Raw genomic sequence first — 22,153 nt, forward strand, 5'->3', positions numbered from 1 at the left:
AATCCTCAAGAAATTAAATTTCAATTGTTATTAGTTTAATGGATTTAAACTAGTACTGTATTACTTTTGTCTTTAAGAGTCTTAGTACGATTGGTACCACAAAAGTTAATTTCGGCTAACGAATATTAATTTATGATAGCTTACATTTGTTAAGATGTTCTAGTAGCTCCGGTTATTCTAGAAATTTGATTTTTCTTTTATCGGCCAAATTTTATTGATAAATTATATTGTGAATCCTTTTCACGTCTCTTTTAATTATTCAAAACAAATACTATTACTTTATTTCACTTTAGGTGGTAGAAAGAAAAATTACATCACGTGTTTAACATAATTTTCGTAAAATGTGCGATAGATTTATTTACTATTTCACCCAATTGTTTTCTTACTGAATTCATCTGTTAATATACGCACCAGTTTCCCGTTCTTTACCAGAACTTTCGAAAGTTATCAAAACATGCACCAGTTTTCGTAAACTCCAGCAAAAGGAAACAGTATTTAATATGTTCTTTAACAAATAAAAATATCTACTACGTTTAATAAATCTTTCTATATTTTTGTTTCCTATATTCTTGCAACCCGTATAAAATTTATTTCTAGCCACTCGCCAGTTTGTTTATTACATGTGTGGTTAGTTTTTACTTATTAGAGCATTTCCAACGTAAAATTTCATTTTTTCCTCCAAAATAGAATAAAAGTGAAAATAGAGTAAAATTGTTCTAATCATATTCTATTTCCCACTCTATAATAGAATGATGAACAAAAAAAAAATAGATTACTCCATTTATGGAGTAAATTGTATTATGGAGTGAGATATGAAGTTGGGTTGAAGCATTCCTTACTCCATATTCAATTTTATTCCATCTTAGAGGAAAAAATGGAGTAGGGATAAAGATGCCCTTATACTCCCTCCGTTTCTTAATGATAGATTTTTTAGAAAAAAATTTGTTTCACAAAAATGTATTTTTTGTGTTTTCTATGAAAAAATGTAAACTTCAAGAAAATTAATTGACTTTATTGAATTATTATTGGTTAAAAATTATTAAAATTGAAAATTACAGAAAATAATACATTTATTATGGTAGTTTAATGTGTTTTTTTAATATATATGAAAATACTAAAAAATATATATTTGTGGAACGTAGAGAGTACGTTGTAAAAGAAATAGATTACTAGTTTACATTATATTTTCATAAAAATGCAGGCTACTACACAGCTCATAAAAATTGTACAGTTTACACTGTTGTTCAATACTATAGAGTATACGGGTTTGAATGTAGATAATGATAATTATTATAAACATTATAATTACAAAGCATTATGATACATGTCACAGTTCATACAGTTTATTTCACTATGTAAAGGAGAAGGTATATCAACTGTGAATATGTCACAGTATTACAGGATTTCTACTCTATAATTTTAATATTATCAAAGAAACAGCATAAATTATTAGTGTATATAGTACGGCATACACTCACTCGTTTTATAAACGACATACTTGCAGCATCATGACTAGGAATCTTGGTTATACAATCTCAAATGCTGTTGGAATTAACTTGGAAGGAAGAATGTTTATGTTTTCAGGATAGAAAAAATTCCATCAATTTTTTTAATCACAGTTGACATGTAGACGACATGGACATATACAGGTTTTCAAAGGTTATATATATGCAGAACGCATATTGATTCATTAAGCGATATGCAGATGAGCTACTTTTTTTTTGTCAAAGGCAGATGAGTTACTAATAGTGAAAATATAGTGGGAACATATTTGCAATGACAAAATTATAAAGGTTATGTGAAACTAAAACATACATATATATATATATATATTTTTTTTTTTTTTGCTTTAGTAATTTCAAAGAGGGTTCAAGAAATAAAATACGGTTGGTGTGATTCTTTCGTTTTACTAGTATGGACCTTGTTGCCATCTCATTCTGTACATTCTTGTTAGCAATTGAACCACCATAATCGATTTAGTAATATAAAGTCAAACTGAAGTTTTGTCGACAAAAAATTAATTTCTCCCCAATGTTAAAAGTTAACATAATACTTACTTGTTTTGTGGTCAAGCCAATATTGTGAGTATTTAACTTCACTATCGTGAAAAACAAAACCTCAGCAATGAGGAGGTTTTGATAATTTCAGAACATGGTCGGTGGTTAGAAGAAAAATGGAGGCGGCTGAGCAAAAAGTGAGAAAAAGGTTGGTTCAAGTGGTTCACACACACAAGGTTCAGTGGATTTACATTTTATCCTGAACAGAGAAAGCAGTTGCAAGTAGCAATTATATTGTAAGTAGAAAGTAGACGTGGCTGGAAATGATAAGTATTTAATGTCTGCCATGTACATAAAAAGGACAGGTTCTTCTTCGTAACAGGTACCGGTGGCGTTTGTTTAGGTGAAGTCCCCCAAGTCTCACCACCAATTGTTCTCCTTCTCCTCGCCTCTCATTAAAGCCAGTTCGGCGTTCAATGAAAAGTTCACGCCGGTTATTAAAAAAAATACTGTAGTACTTTAATGGATCCAAATCTATTCTTTTTTTTTTTGTAGAAAGGATCCAAATCTTTTATATACATGTTTTTTATACATATTCCAAAAAGATGAATGGAACCAAATGTTTAAAAATTCTTGGTTATAAAAGTTGCTAACCAAGGAACTGTTAAAAGAACAAGGATTTGAATGGCAACAGGTGTTACTTGTAATGTAAAGAAACAAACATGTGTTTCTTATGTGTCTTGACATAACTAGTATAGACAACTAAACATCATATCAAAATACAAATGAAAACAACGTATTGCCAAAAAGACTACAACTGGTGAAAATCCAACTCCCGTATAATTATTCAAAACACCTGTTTTCTTTACTGAGTGGACCGTCGAAAAGAGTTTTCACCTAAGGTATCACCAGTTGATTAAAATGTATTCCATAATCGAAAAGGAACATAATTGCCCACTAAGTTTGATATCAGAGATATTTCCTGTAAAACTTTATGTAACTCCCTAGCAAAATATGTTTTTAGGAGTTAACGAAAACAAAAAGTGTATACGTCCCCAAAATCTAAGAGAATATTAAATTTTGTGTTATCGATTAACCAAAAATAGAAAACTTTTTTTTTTTTTTTTTGGTAAACATGTTAAAATTGCATTACCAGTTTTTGAGTTTGTGACAGAAGGTACAAAGGATACTAGTAGCAGAAAATACAAACACCGAAATGAAACTACTAAACAACAACAAAATACAGTAAAGAAAAACACGATTGAGGACGGACATCGAAAGACGAAGGAGAGAGCACTCGAGAGAACTTGTGAGAGTTGCAAGAGTACGCAACAAGCAAGCTCAGAAACTCCATAGTAAGGCATCAGTTATAATATGAGTCACGAGCCGGTAATATTGGCTTGCCCAGGCACTCGCCTCCAAAACATAACCTCACCACGAAGCCCTTCCACCTGCAGAGAGCAAAGACACCAGCGAGAGCTCGGAGCTCGCAGCAGATGACAATGGGGCCGCACCAAAGCGGCGAAATCGACGAACCAGAGCCTGTCGAAGCCCCAGACACCAATCACCACAAACAGCCACCTCTGCTCCTCCCTCCTGAAGATCAAAGGTAACAGATAACTCCAACAACCCGTAAGACCCTCACCGGAACCACCAACACCCCGACAACAATCCCACAATCGCTCTTATTTGGGTAGACAAATGGATGATAAACCCGCCACTTCCACCAGACCCTGCACGATAAAAGGAGCTAACACCACATGGCAAGAACCAAAGCACTAAAACCCTTACTGCAGAGATGCTAGCGACACTCGCTGTCACCGGGAATGAAGACGAAGGTAGACTACAACAACCTAAGACCACAATGACCCGCACGAGCGACAGACACTGAGAACCAGAGCCTGACCAAAAATCGAACAAAGAAGCTCAATCTAATCAGTTCACCAGACCGCCACCTCCGGCTAAGATGAGAAGAAGAGCTCAGCACTCCTCATAAGCTTGACAGCAACACCTTCTAGCCACAAGGAGCCCTGCAACCACGTACAAGGAAAAACCACTAACAGAGAGTCACCACCACCGCCAGGGAGCTCGCTTGAGACCCAAAATCGACTCTTGATACATCAGTTTCTCATTGGTAGTAAAAAACTACGATGAATCTGAAGTAGAGATCTCAGGGACGAGAGCCCTCCAACCGAGAACGAGGAAACCTGTCTTTGACACCAGCTAACAGACGCCGGAGGAATCGAGGATGACCGGAGCACCACCACCAAAGCACAATCGTCCTCCATTGAAAGCAGATCTGGCCAGATCTGAGCGGTACCTCGAAGTTAGCCCTCGGAAGAACCACCAAGCCCCACCCTTACAGACGCACCTCACCACCGCTCCAGATCCCAAACCACCGAGCAGCGATGCCAGTGAAGAGAGGGAGACCACAACAGAAGGTATATCGGTGAGACAAAGAGCAGAGAAAGGAGGCGAAACAGAGAAGGGAAAGAGACATAAAAGATTAAGGGGAAGACAGCCGGTGACGACAGTGACAGACTCGCCGGAATCCGCCACCGGCTGAACGGCGCCAATCAAAATTAGGGTTTTTCGAAAGTTAAGAGAGATAAGAGAGAGAAAAGAGAGAGATGATTAGGAAGAGTTTCATCCTAGATTTTTTGGACATATGAGATATGACAAACTGAAATGATGTGATCACGATTTCTTTTATTTAAGTTATTCTGTTTACAGTTGTTTAAATTTTGTAACCGCTTTGTCTAAACATGATTACCAATCGGACATGTACTTTCGACTAATATTTATTTTGTTGCATGTAACGGCTACAAATGTTAGGTCCAGGTTCAACATGTCTTCTTTTTCATCAAGTTCAACATGTCATACGTTTTAATCTGGTAACTGTTTCCAAATAAAAAGAATATTTAAAAATTTCTTAAGCTTCACTATATATCTATAAATTAATATCTATATAAATTAATAAAATTTCAAAAGTCTAACATTATTAATTTATAGAAGTTTTATTGTATATAATGAATCACTGGGAGGAATAACTCTTTGATTTTTGAAATTAAAAAAGACAGTTTGCAAACTAATTTTCTCTTGTTAGCTATTTCACAACATCAAGCAGAAATTTTGAAAAATAAAACAAAATCTTGCAACTCTTTATTTGTGTGTGTGTAATACTAAATAACTAAAAATATAAAATAATTCATGGTGATTTTTGTGTTGTGACAGCACTGATATTATTTAATACGTTTCTGTATAATTTTAGTAAGAACTGGGACACAATAATATTACAGTGATATGGACGATATTAAGAGCCAAAACAGGCCTGGACGTTCGGTGTACAGTTCGGTTTCGGTCTGGGTGATTTGGATTTTTGGATTTTCAGTGTTATGTTCAGAAGTAACATTCGAGTTTTACTAATTATCGGATCGGATTCGGTTCGGTTTCTTTCGCGTTCGGTTCGGATCGGATGTAACCAATGTTTAAAATTGTCTAAAAATATATTTTTTAAACCTTTAAAATTGACAATTTTTTTGTTCAAAATATATAAATTGTTTACAAATCTAACTAAAATTAATTAAACTATCTAAATTAACTAAAAAGTATTCAAAATAACAACTAAAACAAGCTAAAAAATATTTTGAATATTCTGAAATATCTAAATCATCTTAAAATATATAAAAACATTAACATATTTAACTAATTTCGGATATTTTCGGATCCTAGTTCGGATTTCGGTTCGGTTCAGGTTATTATAATCAAACACCAAAGTACTAAGTTCATAAGTCCCGTTCGGATATTTTGTATAACAGTTCAGATTCAGTTTCGGTTTTTCCGGTTCGGATTTAGGTAGGTACTTCAGGTTGAAGTAAAAACGCTCAGGCCTAGCCAAAACAAACAACAAAATAAATAATACAAAAATCAGAGAATGGGTAAACAAATGGAGGTGTTCAAAAAAAAAAAGGGTAAACATATGGAGACTACTTGTTGGGACCCACAAGAACTAAAACGGTGGAGAAATCCGTCGTTTCTAGTGGTATAAAAGGAGGAGTCCTATCGACTCTGCAAACAGATAGCTCGCTCGCTCGCTCTCTTCATCTAATCTTTCCTCCTCCTTCTCCTCTCTCTCTCTCTCGAGTGAAACGGCGGACATATCTGTCGTTTATAGTGCAACTTCGGCGCCGTCGTTTGGAGGGGAAAGATGAGTCTCGAGGATATCAAGAACGAGACTGTTGATCTGGTAAAAACTCATTTTTAACTCTCTCTGTTTATGATCATCATTTTTTTTTTTTTGAAAAGTTATGATCATTATTGCCCACAAACTGTTTTATGATTCTACCTCAATGGAGGTAGATCTATACACTGGGGGAATTTGATTTTGGTTTCTGTACTGTCATTTTCCAATAGATGTTCTGTCTCTTTGCATGTAGAGTTTGTTCATAAGAAAAAAATAGATATACCATCATGTGAATAAATAAATACTATAAAGTTGTTATAGCTGGCCAGACCACTTAAAACATGTTTTGAACCTCCTTTAAAAATCGGAACGGGACTGTTCATCAGTTTTATCTAGTTGAAAGATTAGTTGACTTCGGTCTAGACACCTCTGTTCGTAAAAAAAATAACTGTACAAGTTTCTTTTATAATAGTGGAGCTAAGCTAAGTCTCAGTAAAATCTAGTTATTTTTATTTCACTTTTATTATTGAGAAAAAGACCAAAATAGCACTAAATCAAGTTTTTGTTCCTAAACTAGCATTTAAGGCCAAAAGTCACAAAAATAGCACTCAAGGGGTGGGGTTTAGAATTTAGATTTTAGGGTTTAGAGTTTAGAGCATCTCCAAAGGCACTCTATTTTTTCCTCTATAATTTACACTAAAATAGAGTAACTCTATTATAGAGTTAAATTTGCTCCAATGGTTCACTCTATAATAGAGTTACTCTATAATAGAGTGAAATATAGAGTAATCCTATTTTTTTACTCCAAATATAGAGTGAAAAAACAAGAATACTCTATATTTCACTCTATTATAGAGTAACTCTATTATAGAGTGAACCATTGGAGCAAATTCAACTCTATCATAGAGTTACTCTATTTTAGAGTGAAATATAGAGGAAATTATAGAGTGTGATTGGAGATGGTCTTAGATTTTAGGGTTTAGAGTTGAGAAGTGAGGTTTTGGGTATAAGATTTCAAATTTTGAAAAATAAAAAAATTTAAATTTTTCAAAAAGATAAAATGCTATTTTGGTCATTTTAATTTTTGAGTGTTATTTTTGTGATATAAACTTACAAATGTGCTATTTTGGAGATTTGCCCTTTATTATTCTTCACTACTAGTATAATGTTTAAAAAAAAATTGATTAGGACAGCGAAATATTTAGTATTACAGTAATTCGGTAACTTTAAGGATTTTGTTTTTAATCTTGTCTGAAAACAAACAAGAAGTTCAGATTCTCTTTTCAAGTACTTTTCCGTGGTACGTTCAACTTCCATGTCTTTACCAACAGAAAAAAAAACACATGTTCTGTGCAGACGTAACTTTACGAATTTCTTTAGACAATGTATATATATTTTTTAAAAATTGAAAATACGACATTTTACATTTCTTTTACGATTTTACGCAACGAACCGGTTTGCGACCCCGACTCACTGAGTCAACTCGCAGCTAACCTCAGTTGCAGCTTGTAGTCACTAATCACGATCATCTACTGCGTTCTCTCTTTTTTTTTTTTTTTCAAACAAAGGTTTCTCATTTTCAAAATCAAGAATCTAACTCGTGTATGTAAATTGGTTATCTGATCAAAATTTGCAATAATTTGAATTTCGCAGGAAAAGATTCCGATAGAGGAAGTGTTCCAGCAGCTAAATTGTACAAGGGAAGGTTTAACAACACAGGAAGGGGAAGAGAGGATCCAGATCTTTGGACCAAACAAGCTCGAAGAGAAAAAGGTCTCAACTTTGTTCTGCTTTTCTCAGACAAAACAAGTAGATGTTCTTTGTTTGTTTACTGAATAGTGTCTGGTGATGGTCTTGCAGGAGAGCAAGATTCTCAAGTTCTTAGGGTTTATGTGGAACCCACTCTCATGGGTCATGGAAGCTGCTGCCATCATGGCCATTGCTTTAGCCAACGGTGATGGTCGGCCTCCGGATTGGCAGGACTTTGTTGGTATCATCTGTCTTCTCGTTATCAACTCCACTATCAGTTTCATTGAAGAGAACAATGCTGGTAATGCCGCTGCTGCTCTCATGGCTGGTCTTGCTCCCAAAACAAAGGTAATGTGTTGCACAAAGAATATTTGGAAATATTCCAATATTATGATTATCTAGTTTATTGTTTATTAACAGAATAATTAATTACTTTTGTTGTCTAAGAGTTTTTATGGTTTTATTAAATATAACCATTTAACTTAAGTTTCTAGGCAGTTTTTTATTTGATTAATTATATGAGTTTTGTTTTTATAAACCACTTAGAAGAGTATTTTTAAACCGGTTATGGTGCATTGATCTCAATGAACTCAAAAGACATTGATGCTTAGTATTCTTTAGAATAAATACAAATCTTTGTATTTATTTTGGCTTCGGCTACATCATAATGTCACAAGAGACCTAATGCTGTGTGTCTGTTTCAGGTTCTTAGAGATGGGAAATGGAGTGAGCAAGAAGCTGCTATTCTCGTCCCAGGAGACATCGTCAGCATCAAACTTGGAGACATCATCCCTGCAGATGGTCGTCTTCTTGAAGGTGATCCTTTAAAGGTAGACCAATCTGCTTTAACAGGAGAGTCTCTCCCTGTAACCAAGCACCCTGGTCAAGAAGTTTACTCTGGCTCAACCTGCAAACAAGGAGAGATCGAAGCCGTTGTTATCGCCACAGGAGTTCACACTTTCTTTGGCAAAGCTGCTCACCTTGTGGACAGCACCAACCAAGTTGGACACTTCCAAAAAGTTCTTACAGCAATTGGAAACTTCTGTATCTGCTCCATTGCCATTGGTATGGTGATTGAGATTATAGTCATGTACCCTATCCAGCGACGAAAGTACAGAGATGGGATTGATAACCTCTTGGTTCTGTTGATTGGTGGTATCCCCATTGCTATGCCTACTGTCTTGTCTGTCACCATGGCTATTGGCTCTCACAGGCTCTCTCAGCAAGGTGCGATCACCAAGCGTATGACTGCCATTGAAGAAATGGCGGGGATGGATGTTCTGTGCAGTGACAAAACCGGGACGCTGACTCTAAATAAACTGAGTGTGGATAAAAACTTAGTTGAGGTTTTCTGCAAGGGTGTGGAGAAAGATCAGGTTCTGTTGTTTGCAGCTATGGCTTCAAGGATTGAGAACCAAGATGCCATTGATGCAGCCATGGTTGGGATGCTTGCTGATCCAAAGGAGGCTAGAGCTGGCATCAGAGAGGTTCACTTCCTTCCATTTAACCCTGTTGATAAGAGAACTGCTTTGACTTACATAGACTCAAGTGGTAACTGGCATAGAGTTAGTAAAGGTGCTCCTGAGCAGATCCTTGAGCTTGCCAAAGCCAACAGTGACCTTAGCAAGAAGGTGCTCTCTATCATTGAAAAGTATGCAGAGCGTGGTCTCAGGTCATTGGCTGTTGCTCGTCAGGTGGTGCCTGAGAAAACAAAGGAAAGTCCAGGTGGACCATGGGAGTTTGTTGGCTTGTTGCCACTTTTTGATCCACCAAGACATGACAGTGCTGAAACCATTAGAAGGGCTTTGAATCTTGGTGTTAATGTCAAGATGATCACTGGTAATAATAATCTTGTCCTTGTAAATATACACACCTAACTACATTCCCCTCCTTTAACATTCTCTTGTATGATGTGGCTTAGGTGATCAACTTGCTATTGGTAAAGAAACTGGACGGAGACTTGGAATGGGAACAAACATGTATCCATCTTCAGCTTTTCTCGGTAGTCACAAGGACGCAAACCTTGCTTCCATTCCTGTTGAGGAGTTGATAGAAAAGGCTGATGGTTTCGCTGGAGTCTTCCCAGAGCACAAATACGAGATTGTGAAGAAGTTACAAGAGCTGAAACATATCGTTGGGATGACTGGTGATGGTGTGAATGATGCTCCTGCTTTGAAGAAAGCTGATATTGGTATAGCTGTGGCTGATGCCACTGATGCAGCTCGTGGCGCTTCGGATATAGTCCTCACTGAGCCTGGACTCAGTGTTATCATCAGTGCTGTTCTCACCAGCAGAGCTATATTCCAGAGAATGAAGAACTACACTATTTACGCAGTTTCCATCACAATCCGGATTGTGTTTGGTTTCATGCTTATTGCTCTGATATGGGAATTTGACTTCTCAGCGTTCATGGTTCTGATCATTGCCATTCTTAACGATGGTACCATCATGACAATCTCAAAGGACAGAGTCAAGCCGTCTCCCACACCTGATAGCTGGAAACTTAAAGAGATTTTTGCAACTGGAGTTGTCCTTGGTGGTTACCAAGCCATGATGACTGTTGTCTTCTTCTGGGCGGCACATAAGACTGACTTTTTCTCGGTAATATATAAACATTCACTTCTCATCATTCTTGCATGTGATTGTATGTAAACTAACTTTCACTTTGGTTCCACAGGACACGTTTGGTGTGAGGTCCATTAGGGACAATAATAACGAGCTAATGGGTGCGGTGTACCTGCAAGTTAGTATCATTAGTCAGGCTTTGATCTTCGTCACAAGATCAAGGAGTTGGTCATTTGTTGAACGTCCTGGGGCGTTACTGATGGTTGCTTTCCTGATTGCACAACTTGTAAGACCATCAGAACTCTACATTTTGAAGTGTTTCTTCCTCGAAGCTACCTGTTTTCATTCATTGAATCCAATGTTCGAAAAAATCACTAGACGGTGGTTAGGCTAATGTTTAGATGGGTGCCTAGACCGATTTTTTTTTTTTAAAATCAGTTTGAAAATCGTTTCGTTCAGACCCGATTTGCTGACTAGGCGGGTGACGCCTAGACCATTTTTGTAGAACACTGATTGAATCCTTATAAATGCAGGTTGCTACTTTGATTGCGGTTTACGCTAACTGGGAGTTTGCAAAGGTTAGAGGTATTGGATGGGGATGGGCTGGAGTGATCTGGCTATACAGTATTGTAACATACTTCCCACAAGACATTTTCAAGTTTGCCATTAGATACATCTTGAGCGGTAAGGCTTGGCTCAACTTGTTTGAGAACAAGACGGCTTTCACGATGAAGAAAGATTATGGAAAAGAAGAGAGGGAGGCTCAATGGGCACTTGCTCAGAGGACACTTCACGGTTTGCAGCCAAAAGAAGCTGTTAACATCTTCCCTGAGAAAGGAAGTTACAGAGAATTGTCTGAGATTGCAGAGCAGGCTAAGAGAAGAGCTGAGATTGCTAGGTAATATAAGAGCCTTTATCTCAATCTTGAGATAGATACATGTTCCTTGTCTGAAATTAAAACACTTAATTGAATGTATGTGTGTTAATAACAGGCTTAGGGAGCTGCACACACTCAAGGGACATGTGGAATCAGTAGTGAAGCTAAAGGGCTTGGACATTGAAACTTCAGGACACTACACTGTCTAATATGTTCTTATTGTTGTTCTTCACCACCTCTTAAGGTTACTGTTTATATAGGGAAAAATCTTTGTTTATTGCTATAACTCTTTCCCAAATCATATTGTTAGTGTTCTTGTTTCTCCGAGTTCCATATGTAATCTCTTTCGAAGAATCAAGGCTTGCCTTTGTGTTTGGCACTTTACACAACACACACCACAATTTTCTTTGCTCTTATTCCATGAGCCTACATATAACCTTATCTTCTTTCTTCCTAAACAAATTTTGTAGCTTTCTATTTTCATTTGCTTACCAAAAACAAAATGCAATTGTGGACCTTAATGTTGTAACTACCAAAGGGCAAAGACGAGTACAACAAACAATTTGCAATTTTAAAACAGGAAAGTATCTGACCATATTGAGAAAATAATCCAAAATAAGTTTGTTGTTTTGTTTCCACTGAAAAAAAATAATTCAGTTAAAAACATTTTTTAAAAAGATCTCAATTAAAAACATGACATGAGACAAGTTGTGTAGTAGTAGTACGGCAAGAATCTTAAGAGAAATAGAGATTTGGATGAGCGCGAGTGATTTTGAGACACGTGCAAAGATATGGATGATGTAATATTATGTAACTTCGCATACTTGCATTATGTCATCTGACTTGCCTCTTTTTCATAAAATTCTGATGCTGAAATTATTAGTATTAATTTGTTTTACTCAGTAATGGTGTACTGGTAATCTAACGGATCGCTTTTGTGATATATACTTCACAATCTGTAGTATCTTTTATTTAGTTGAAGAAATGTAAATGGTAACCAGTATTGTTTTCAAAAGAAATGAAAAATGAAAGTTCAAATTTTTTGACTCAACGAGAAAAACTGAAAATATTGCAGAAACAATTAAAAACTAGAGCTTGACCCGCGCACCCGCGCAGATGTTAGTTTTTTTTATAAATAAATATTTATTTGTATAAGTGATAATATATATTTTAAAATTTACCCGTTTAATTTTTTTTAATATGACATTTCTAAACACAATAATTCTATAGTTTATATTGAGTAGTTTTATTTTATCATGTAAACCCTTAGTTATATCATCTATTTATTTAGAATATGACATGTAAAGTCACACAAATGTATTTTTATTTTTTATGGATCAAAATTTTATGATTATATATAATAAAATTGTTGTATAAACTGTTTTTATGGATCACAATTTTATGATTATGTATAATAAAAATTTTGTATACTATTTATTATGTATAATGTATGTAATTATGAAATGTATATATGGAATTAATTATTTTCAAACACACATATGTATAATAAAAAAAGAAAAGACAAAGAATATTAAAATTTAGGTTTATTAATTATTGTTGCCATGATTTTTTAGTTAGAATTTGATTTTGGAAATACATTAATTGAAGAGAAAAGACAAAAATCCTAAAAGATAGGTTAATTAATAACTTCAGTGGCATGATATTGTAAATATAGTGGAAAACTAAGGGACAATCTAATTTTGTACTCCTGTTTTAATAGATTAGATATACACATGCTTGTCAGCTTAAATGACAAGAGTATTAAGAGCGGCTGCAACGGGAGTCCGTCATGAGTCCGTAGCCCAAGTCCTTAGGATATTTGAATAAAAATATTGTGAAATGGGCTTCTTTTTGGACGGATCTGTACGGATCAATCCGTTAATAAGGGATCGAAGGATTGAGTCCTTCGTGTACACGTGGCGTGAGATGGTTGGGCCTTGGATACTTTTGTGTTCCGTTTAGGTGAAAAAAAAATCATTTGCGTTTGAATCCAAGGAAAAAAAAATCAGAGCTCAAGTGAAGAGGCGATTTCTCTCCTTCGTCGATCGTCGGCTTCCGTTATCTTCAAAGGCAAATCCCGTTCCTCTGTGTAGATTTAAGCATAGGTTAGCTTCGTTGTTGTTCTCGTGACCGTCTTTGGTTCGTATTTCCGTCGAATCGAATTGGGGATTTCTTCGATTTAGGGTTTCAAAAAGTTTCGATTTTAGAATTTGTTTTGAATTCGTTTATGTTCAATTGGGGATCATTTTGTTTGTAGTTTGGGTTTCAATTCGTTTTGGGTTTCAAAACACGAATTGTTTTCAGTGAAGATTTTGTCATCGATTTGTTTTCCTTGTATTGTTTAGCTTCCATGTATAGATAGGTTACTTGTATTGTTTTGAGCTAATCTTATTTTCTGCTTAGTTCCAAAACTACTTAACTAGATCCCTCATTCGTGTCTGTTGTTGCGTTTTGTTATTAATATTTTTTTTTCTTATTCGCTAACATAGTTGCTCTTACCATAATTTCTGCAGGCGAACGAACCATGGGCCAAGACTATAGCTACACTCAGCCTTCTTCTTCGTTAGAGGAGTTAGACATCACCTCTTTAATTGTAGTAGAAGGTGAACTCTACGCCAATGAAGTTGAGAGTAATAACTTCACAATTTCACAGGAGTATCAGTACGCAGCTGCACCTGAGGCCGATGAAGGGATACCAAGGACATGCTATTGCGGTAGTGAGCCTGTAGTTAAAACGTCGTACACTCCAAAAAATCCATACAGGAGGTACTTCTCCTGCAACAACGTCGACGATGGAGAGTGCCACATCTGGAAATGGTGGGATGTGGCACTGCAAGAAGAGCTCCGTGAAACGCAAATACAACTTAGGATGCTCAAGGATCAATTCTTTGAGAGTGACCAGAAGGTGGCTAAGCTAGAGAAGATCTTACGTGTGCTAAGTAAGAAGACAGCAGTGGCTAAATATCGGTTTGCGAAGGGAGTTTGTCTACTGCTCTTGCTAATACTGGTCATCGTAATGTGGAGGTAAGTTTCATGACCAAAATTTTGATAATTTCTTTGATTTAAAATTCAAATTTTAATGAAAGTCTTATCTCTTGGCTTGTGTCTTTCAAGGAAGAGCCTCGGAGGATTTAAACATCAGTGTCTGAACTCGAGTTGGCCTTCAAAGGTACTATACTTATTATAGTTTAGATATATTTAGTAAATTAAAAATAACCTCTTTCTTCATGCTTTAATGATACTTCCTAACTCCTTCGATTTGATAGAATCGTACTTGTTAGCTTTAAGTGTAGCTACTATAGAACTTATTATGCTGATAAGAGTGGTGGTAAATGCTTGTTTGCTTTCTACTGGTGGTAAATGCTAGTTTGCTTTGTAGTGGTGGTAAATGCTAGTTTGCTTTCTATCTGCCAAACTAAATGCTAAATCACTTTCTATCGCTTACTTAAGGGTCTGTGTTGCTAATAGAGTAACACAGACCATCATCTAAAATGAATACCAGTAGTGGGTACGTTAATCTGTTGAATAGTCAGAGTTCAGTTGACCTTGAGTCACCCGAACCAGCTTGGTTCGGTAGCCAAGGTCGTGACGAGTATGTTTTCAACCCTGCTGTCGAGTCTTCTGTCCAGCCTGGTATCGAGTCTTCTGTCCAGCCTTCTGCCTCAGAGAGGAGAAAATGGACTGTCAGTGAGGATAAAATCCTCATTGGTGCGTGGCTTAACACCAGCAAAGACCCCGTAGTGAGCTGTGAACAGAAGGCAGAACGTTTCTGGAAGAGAATCGTTGACTACTACAACGCAAGCCCACAACTGGTTGGGCAAGTACCTAGAGAGGTTCGTCCAGCGAAGCAGAGATGGTCTAGGATTAACGACCAAGTCTGTAAATTCGTTGGATGCTATGACGCGGCGTTGAGGGGGCAGAGAAGTGGTCAGAATGAAGACGATGTAATGAAAGCTGCCCTTGACTCTTTCTACACCATTTACGGGCACAAGTTCGGCGTCGAACATGCGTGGAGGGAGCTGAGGCATGACCAGAAATGGCAAGCGACCTATACGGTTAAAGACGGAGAGAAGGAGAAGCGCAAACAAGTCCACGATGTTGATACAGAAGATGAAGTGGCCGAACCTGAAATTAGACCAATTGGTGTGAAAGCGGCTAAAGCTGCTGGTAAGAGGAAGAAGAGTGGCAAGGAAGAAGAGATGTCACAGCTCCAGTCGATCTTGCAAATGAAAGATAAACTCTCAAAACAAAAAATCCTAGAACGTTTATTTGGAAAAAAAGATCCACTCTCTGAGGTGGAAGAATCACTCAAACTGAAACTGATGAATGAGCTGTTATGAAGCTAGTAAGGCATTAATGTGCGTATGTAGTTGCATTGTATAGTTAGATGTCGTCTCTACTTGGATTGAGTAGTTAGTTTGAGCGGTTACTTTGACTAGTTACTTTGAGTAGTTACTTGGATTAGTTACTTTGACTAGTTACTTTCACTAGTTACTTATAGTAGTTACTAACACTTGTCTTTTCTCATGTTTCAGGTACAGCAGCAGGACATGTGAACCAAGTCACGGGTGCGTTTGGAATCTCGAAGTGTGTTGTTGTATTGCGAGTCACGGGTTGATGTTTTGTTTAAGTAGTAGTAGTATAAGTAGCCCTCTCTGTTTGCGTTTCTCTCTATCAAACTTCTTTCCTATCTATTAAAGGTGTAATCTTCTTGCTGTAATCTTGTTGCTACAAACTCGGCCTCAATTTCAAGTTGTTGTAATCGAAGAAGTTTTAGGTAACTTCTCTTTATGTTCTCTTTCATCAGCAGTCTTTGTTTAATGTTTTGGCTAACTTCTCATCAGCTTCTCTGTCATTATTACGAGTCAAAAATATGTGTAGTTAATCATAAATATGTGAAGTTAATCATAACAACTATATAGATTTTGCTCAAATATGTGAAGTTAATCATTACTCTATTACTCTATTACAGAATGTTGCTCAAAAATATGTGAAGTGCTCGTGACAACTATATAGATTTTAACTTATTTGGACATGCGAGTCAGTAACTTATAATTACTCTATTACATAAATATTTTAGACATGTTCTATTATATCAATGTCCTCGATCGGTCTCCTGTTTTTGATGACCTTTTAGAAGGTCGAGCTCCGAGGGTAAAGTACATGGTCAACGGACACATGTATAAGTTGGGGTACTACCTCACAGACGGTATATATCCAAAATGGTCAACATTTATCCAATCTATCACCCTCCCTCAAACTCCTCAACAAGAGTTATTTGCTAAAGTTCAAGAAGCAACCCGAAAAGATGTGGAGCGGGCTTTTGGAGTATTGCAAGCTCGATTTGCGATTATGAGAAACCCGGTAAAAACATTGGATAGAGCAAAGATAGGGAAGATTATGAGAGCTTGTATCATACTCCACAATATGATTGTCGAAGATGAACGGGATGGATACTCTCCTATTGATATATCTGAATTTGAAGAAGGAGACGTCCCCAGATGTTCACAGGTGGAAACCGAGATGCCAACTAATATGAATAATATATTTCCCACGCGGAATGATCTACGTGATAGGCAAACGCATGAACGATTGAAAAATGATTTAATTCAAAATATTTGGAATAAATTTGGTGATGAAGATTAGGAATTTTTCTATATTTATGTTAAATAATTGTTTTTATCTTTAATTGTTGTATTTTTATGTTTAATTAATGTATTTTATGTTTAATTATTGTATTTTATGTTAATTTATGGTATTTTTTCATCTAATATATGAAAAATTTATTTCACTAAGAAAATCATTTTTTTATTCCTAAGGATTCTAATTTTGGGATCATCATTGTACATACATTTTTCACAAGAGTCCTTAACTATTCAAAAAAAAAAAAAAAAAAAATATTACTAATCTAATCCTAAGGACTCCACAATGGGTTTCACCATTGTGGATGCTCTAAATACACTAAAATAAAAGAACAAAGACAAAAGGATTTGTAAATAATAACTTTATTTGGCATCACAACCAATATCAATCAGATTTTGATCGATTCACACAATTGTTTATTCATTAACCATAAGAGAAGAAAATAAAACCACTATAATATTAATACATATGCTCTCGTTCTTAAAGAAAATGAGAGAATTAAAACAGACATAGATGACTTTAGTTTAAAGACAGAACATAAAAACAAACTAAAAATTATACAGAGGCAAAAACTAAAATTCAAGTAGTATCTTGAACAATCGACTTAAGAGCAATCGTCTGTAACTCAAGACATTTAATGTAATTGCCAATCTCACTCAACATTTCTTCCACATTCATCTCTTCTCCACCTGGCAAAAGCTTCTGTAGTTCACTCAGTTTCTCCTCTATCTCTCCATCTTCGTCTTCTTTACAGGCTCCTTCTAGAATCCGAGTTCCATTGGAAGAAGAACTTGTAGTAGTGGTTGGATTGTTCGAGGAGGATAGCTTCTGTAGCAAGAAACCGCTCCATGCAAATTCTTGAGCAGACAAAGCCAAAGCCTTGTCTACTTCATGCTTCACGGTTAGTTGGTTGATTGGTGAAGGGTTCTTGTCCATGTTGAGCTTCTTGAGTGCAGGAACTAAGTGGCTTGTGTATTTCCTTGTGAAAACTTCACTAGGGGATAGTTTGGTTGGTTCAACAGAGAATAGTCGTTTCTTGTTGTTCATGATTTGCCTCTCCATATGAAAAAGTTATTCTTGCTACAAAGGAAAGTTTAAAGGGATAAGCTTACATATATAGCAAACTTAGAATATGTGAAAGAGAGAAAGATAAGAGTGGGTCCTAGGTTTGTTTGTATGTAACATTGGCTGATGATGTAAAAGTAATTTTGTGGATCATATTTTGAAATTAGTTTTCGTTGTATATACATATATGAGGTAATATGTTTTCATATACAAGAAAACAAATATGTAATATTTTCTTAAAACTATTTCTTAAAAAAAAAATCTTAAAACTATTGAAAGAATGTAATAATATTCTTTTATTGTTTTCAAAGTATAAGCGAAAAAGACAAGGATGTAGAATATCCCAATAAAGAATATTATATATATTACATGAAGGTAATTATATAGATTCTATATAAGAGAAGAAGAAGGCAATATAAAAAAGGCGAGGGAGGAAAAAACACATGGAGTCACATGCAAAGGCTCTTATTTGGCTGCATCACAACTACCCCTAAGATAGGTGCTTTGAGAGTCCCTCTTACCATGTGGCTCCATTCCAAGAACAAGACATCAATACAAACCCCACCATCTCTTAATGCCTTCACATGTTCCTCTCTTCATAGCCCTCTCTCACTCTCATACCCACACACTGCACACCACTTGGTATATGTATATATGCATGTGTCCTTGGATTTCCCTAATTTGGATCAAACTAAAGTAATTCCTACCAATATTACGTACATAATCTAAATCTCCCTCATATATTACATTTGACCCTTTATATTTTTGCACGTGTGATGAATTTGGTTTGGTCAGTATAATCCAATTTTTTTTGCATTCTTTTGATATAAATTTGGGATGCAGATGGTTACTTTTTTTTTGTTTTGATTTTTTCTAGCTAAAAGCAGTTGATAACTTTTGCTGGAAATTTGATTATAAATCAATAATAGTAGTTCAACCGGTTATCTGAGGTGCAAAACGTCAAGATACATCCGAATTTGACTTTTATTTGCTACTGTGACTAATGTGGCGTATACAAACTTAATAGTTCAAGTTAAGATAAAACAATGGTCATTAGCTGGATTTTGAATGATTTTTAAAGGACTTTAGGTATTACTAATACATGTCTTCCATCTTGTGAGATTTACAGAGTATAGTTTATGTTGATAAAAAGGTAACTATATTGAGAATAATTTATTCATATGCTTTTCGTTTTAACTCTATCTGCAGAACAACTATTTAGTTCTAACAAAGTAAATATTAAATGAAATGTCCAAATAATAGTCTGAGAAATTACTAAACATGGTCGGTTGATAGACACTATAAGTTGTCTCTTAACGATAAAACATGCAATACATACATTACTAGCTTTTGATGTTAACAGCAAAAATTGAATGTTCTCCTATTGGTTTTGTTGTGCTCTTTATCCAACCGCAGAAAAAGTCAAGGGTTAGTAGATTATTAATTAATCCGCCAAGGAAATCCAATTTTGCTTCTAGCTCTTTTGAGTATTCTTATTTTCGTTAGAATGCGATGCTTTCTATTATATTTGACTGCAATCCCATAATCTTTGATTAAACGTGAACAACATGTGTTTACGCTAACCATCTAGATGCTTCGATTACTTTATTCAAATTACCTTATGTATACTAGATTGTTTTTTGGTCAAAACCTTACTTTTATAAAAAGATCATACTCCATCGAAAGAAAATTTGTTTGAACTAAACAATAACAAAGCAAAGATGGCTAAAACACAGCTATAATACCAAGCGACGAAACATAAATAATAGTAGAACCAACATTCACACTTAAATAACTAACGTGGAAAAGTCTTTTAACCTGGTGTAAATCACACTAAAAAGTGAAGTGATGCAAAAGGAATCAAAGAGCAGATACAGTGGTTTGAAACACGGGATTGTAATAGCAACTAGTGTTGTTAAGGCAAAAGTGACAAATCACCAAATCAGTAAGCCGTTAAATAAACCAGATGTCGAAGCATTTGTACTCATTGACACAATATTATACTAGATTGTTATATGAAATAGACATTGAACAATAAACCATATTATTACCAAAGTTTCTTGGAATTTTGCTTAATGGTTTTCAACCGTAACTATTTCAACAACTCACGTTGAAAACATTGACAGAAATAAATGTATGCTTTCCTCCAATTACACAACCAAGCTAGGTAAAGACAAGAATAGTAACCATTCAATACTAATATCCTTATACTAAAAAATAAGATACAGCGAATACAACCAATGCAACTAATATTTAAATACAGAACTATTATGTCCGAATGAATTAACCACAAAGAAATTGTACAAAACTGTCAGAATAAATTTGTCAGGTCTGTAAAGACTGATATCGAATATTGTAAATGGCATATTATGACTTGTTCGCGCTGTTATTCAATTTTGTTTTCTTATATAATAGCATTTTAATTAGTTAAACTACGTAAAAATGTAAGCGATAATAATGGTTAAAAAAGCGGACCCAGATAGAGGAGAAAAGATATGGCTTGGAATTTGGGAGGGACACATCTCATGTGGGTAGGGTTTGAATTCGAGTGTTTTGTTTTTATTGTTAGTTTGGAGCTTTTTCACCAATGTCCCCGCGTTAGCACGTGCACTCACTAACACTTTTTTCTTACAAAACGTTGCTCTACATATCTCAAGTGTAATATCCCTTCTTAGTGATCGTGATCAATATTTTAGTATTACGAAGAGTTTACTTTCCAAAGGAGGTTGAATATTAAACTGCGAGATTACAACAAGACATATACAACTGATATATAATGATTTTTATACTCCTTTCCCGACCATTTTGCATTACCATGTGCCCCCCTTTTTTTATCGTATACTGTTACTGTTGTTTTATTGATAGCGTTTAGATTTGTTGATTTGTATTTTTTTTAAACTATTTTTTTATACTGAATATTATAAATCAACCGGTTAGACCGGAATTTCAATTTCGGTTACAAGTTTAATTCAACCAAAATTTTCCTAATTCAAACATTATAAATCTAATTTCGCTCGCCCACTTAACCGACGCTATCCGCCAGACTGCTCTGAAATCTTTAGAAAACCAATCTCTGTTCTCAACTATTAATGTTTACCATAAGAAGGTGGAGTTTACCTTGTTGCCTCGAATGTTGGATTTTTCGTGACATTGCAGGAGTAGCTAGGTATTGATAATATCCTCAAACTTATATATAAAGCTCTAGACTCGATGATTAGAGGAAGAAGGATAGCAAACCTTGCAGGAAGCCAAACATTGATTTATATATATGTACGTTAGTTGTAAATATGTTAACTTGTTTTGGTGGGTTTTCTAGCTCGTTTAGTGTTTTATACTAGTTATTTGTTTCAATGTTTGTAACTAGTCATTGATAACACAAGCTTACATTTCTAACTAAAAACAAGAGATAATTGATATATATATATATATATATATATTGCAGCAGTTGACATAATGTTCCGAAATAATAAAAAAGGAAGCAAAATAATTATAATGGCAAACCTTTTTAGCAAGAACTTCCATATATATAAAAAACTTTTGGCAGTACAAATAATGAAATAAAAATTATAGAAAAGGACAAGAAAAACACAGTAAAGATTACTTATTTGGTAGGAATTGCAACTACGAGTCTCATCCTCTTTCACATCTTTTCCTCCTTTTAACTCTTTTCTCTTAACATGTATAGTAAAGTAACATGGAAGTTTTTTTTGTTTTGCCCAAAAGGAACTAAATTATACAAAAAAAAAACAAATAGGAGATTTGGGTTTTCTGAGTAAAAAGAAAAGATTTGTTTTCTCTTTTGTTTTGGTCGGTCTATGAAAATATCAACATGCTAGTGTTTTGGTCGGTCAATCAAAATATCAAAATGCTAGTGGGCATGACAAGATTCTGTGAAGATAATAAATAAATATATAAATAACCATAAACTTTCACTAAGGGTCTGACTGGTTCAAACGCAGCGGTTGCGGTTGCGGCTGCGGGCGTTTACGGATGCGGGTGGTTGCGGTTTCTAGCGGTTTTAAGAGATTTGTACGACTGGTTCTGCGGTTAGAAATTGGTGCGTTTGCGGGATAC

The 22,153-nt window shown here is 35.3% G+C and overlaps 3 protein-coding genes across 11 annotated transcripts; 2 read left to right on the forward strand and 1 right to left on the reverse strand.

Annotated features, from left to right (window-relative positions):
* Nucleotides 1–6,204: 6,204 nt before the first annotated feature.
* Nucleotides 6,205–11,816, forward strand: LOC103834686 (ATPase 2, plasma membrane-type). 2 transcript variants are annotated; one of them, XM_009110752.3, is made up of 8 exons: nucleotides 6,205–6,243; nucleotides 7,834–7,953; nucleotides 8,041–8,277; nucleotides 8,634–9,768; nucleotides 9,851–10,530; nucleotides 10,607–10,780; nucleotides 11,028–11,392; nucleotides 11,487–11,816. In XM_009110752.3, the coding sequence occupies exons 1-8, from the start codon at nucleotides 6,205–6,207 to the stop codon at nucleotides 11,578–11,580; spliced, it is 2,844 nt and encodes a 947-aa protein (XP_009109000.1). In that variant the 3' UTR covers nucleotides 11,581–11,816. The 2 variants fall into 2 exon arrangements, with proteins under 2 accessions (XP_009109000.1, XP_018508928.1); XM_018653412.2 differs by lacking the exon at nucleotides 6,205–6,243 and adding an exon at nucleotides 7,316–7,748.
* Nucleotides 11,817–12,916: 1,100 nt separating this feature from the next.
* On the forward strand, nucleotides 12,917–17,269 carry LOC103835507 (glutathione S-transferase T3). 8 transcript variants are annotated; one of them, XM_033276665.1, is made up of 4 exons: nucleotides 12,917–14,395; nucleotides 14,490–14,540; nucleotides 14,751–15,721; nucleotides 15,907–17,269. In XM_033276665.1, the coding sequence occupies exon 3, from the start codon at nucleotides 14,863–14,865 to the stop codon at nucleotides 15,709–15,711; it is 849 nt and encodes a 282-aa protein (XP_033132556.1). In that variant the 5' UTR covers nucleotides 12,917–14,395; nucleotides 14,490–14,540; nucleotides 14,751–14,862; the 3' UTR covers nucleotides 15,712–15,721; nucleotides 15,907–17,269. The 8 variants fall into 8 exon arrangements, with proteins under 8 accessions (XP_033132556.1, XP_018508930.1, XP_018508929.1 ...); XM_033276667.1 differs by lacking the exon at nucleotides 14,751–15,721 and having other exon boundaries at nucleotides 12,932–13,476; nucleotides 13,885–14,395; nucleotides 14,486–14,540; XM_033276668.1 differs by lacking the exon at nucleotides 15,907–17,269 and having other exon boundaries at nucleotides 12,932–14,395; nucleotides 14,486–14,540; nucleotides 14,751–14,795; nucleotides 15,547–15,716.
* A 185-nt stretch (nucleotides 17,270–17,454) lies between these two features.
* On the reverse strand, nucleotides 17,455–22,007 carry LOC103834687 (transcription factor bHLH146). The gene has a single exon (XM_033276670.1). The coding sequence runs from the start codon at nucleotides 18,074–18,076 to the stop codon at nucleotides 17,594–17,596; it is 483 nt and encodes a 160-aa protein (XP_033132561.1). The 5' UTR covers nucleotides 18,077–22,007; the 3' UTR covers nucleotides 17,455–17,593.
* Between the last annotated feature and the right edge of the window lie 146 nt (nucleotides 22,008–22,153).

Source organism: Brassica rapa, chromosome A08, assembly GCF_000309985.2.
Source record: "Brassica rapa cultivar Chiifu-401-42 chromosome A08, CAAS_Brap_v3.01, whole genome shotgun sequence".
Classification (NCBI taxonomy): domain Eukaryota; kingdom Viridiplantae; phylum Streptophyta; class Magnoliopsida; order Brassicales; family Brassicaceae; genus Brassica; species Brassica rapa.

Bases quoted from the DNA above. Each gene is read 5' to 3' on its own strand.
- LOC103834687 (XM_033276670.1), bottom strand. From the start codon at position 18,076: ATGGAGAGGCAAATCATGAACAACAAGAAACGACTATTCTCTGTTGAA.
- LOC103835507 (XM_033276665.1), top strand. From the start codon at position 14,863: ATGAATACCAGTAGTGGGTACGTTAATCTGTTGAATAGTCAGAGTTCA.
- LOC103834686 (XM_009110752.3), top strand. From the start codon at position 6,205: ATGAGTCTCGAGGATATCAAGAACGAGACTGTTGATCTG. The intron at 8,278-8,633 runs GTAATGTGTTGC...TGTCTGTTTCAG, and splicing joins GTCTTGCTCCCAAAACAAAG to GTTCTTAGAGATGGGAAATG. The intron at 9,769-9,850 runs GTAATAATAATC...GATGTGGCTTAG, and splicing joins TAATGTCAAGATGATCACTG to GTGATCAACTTGCTATTGGT.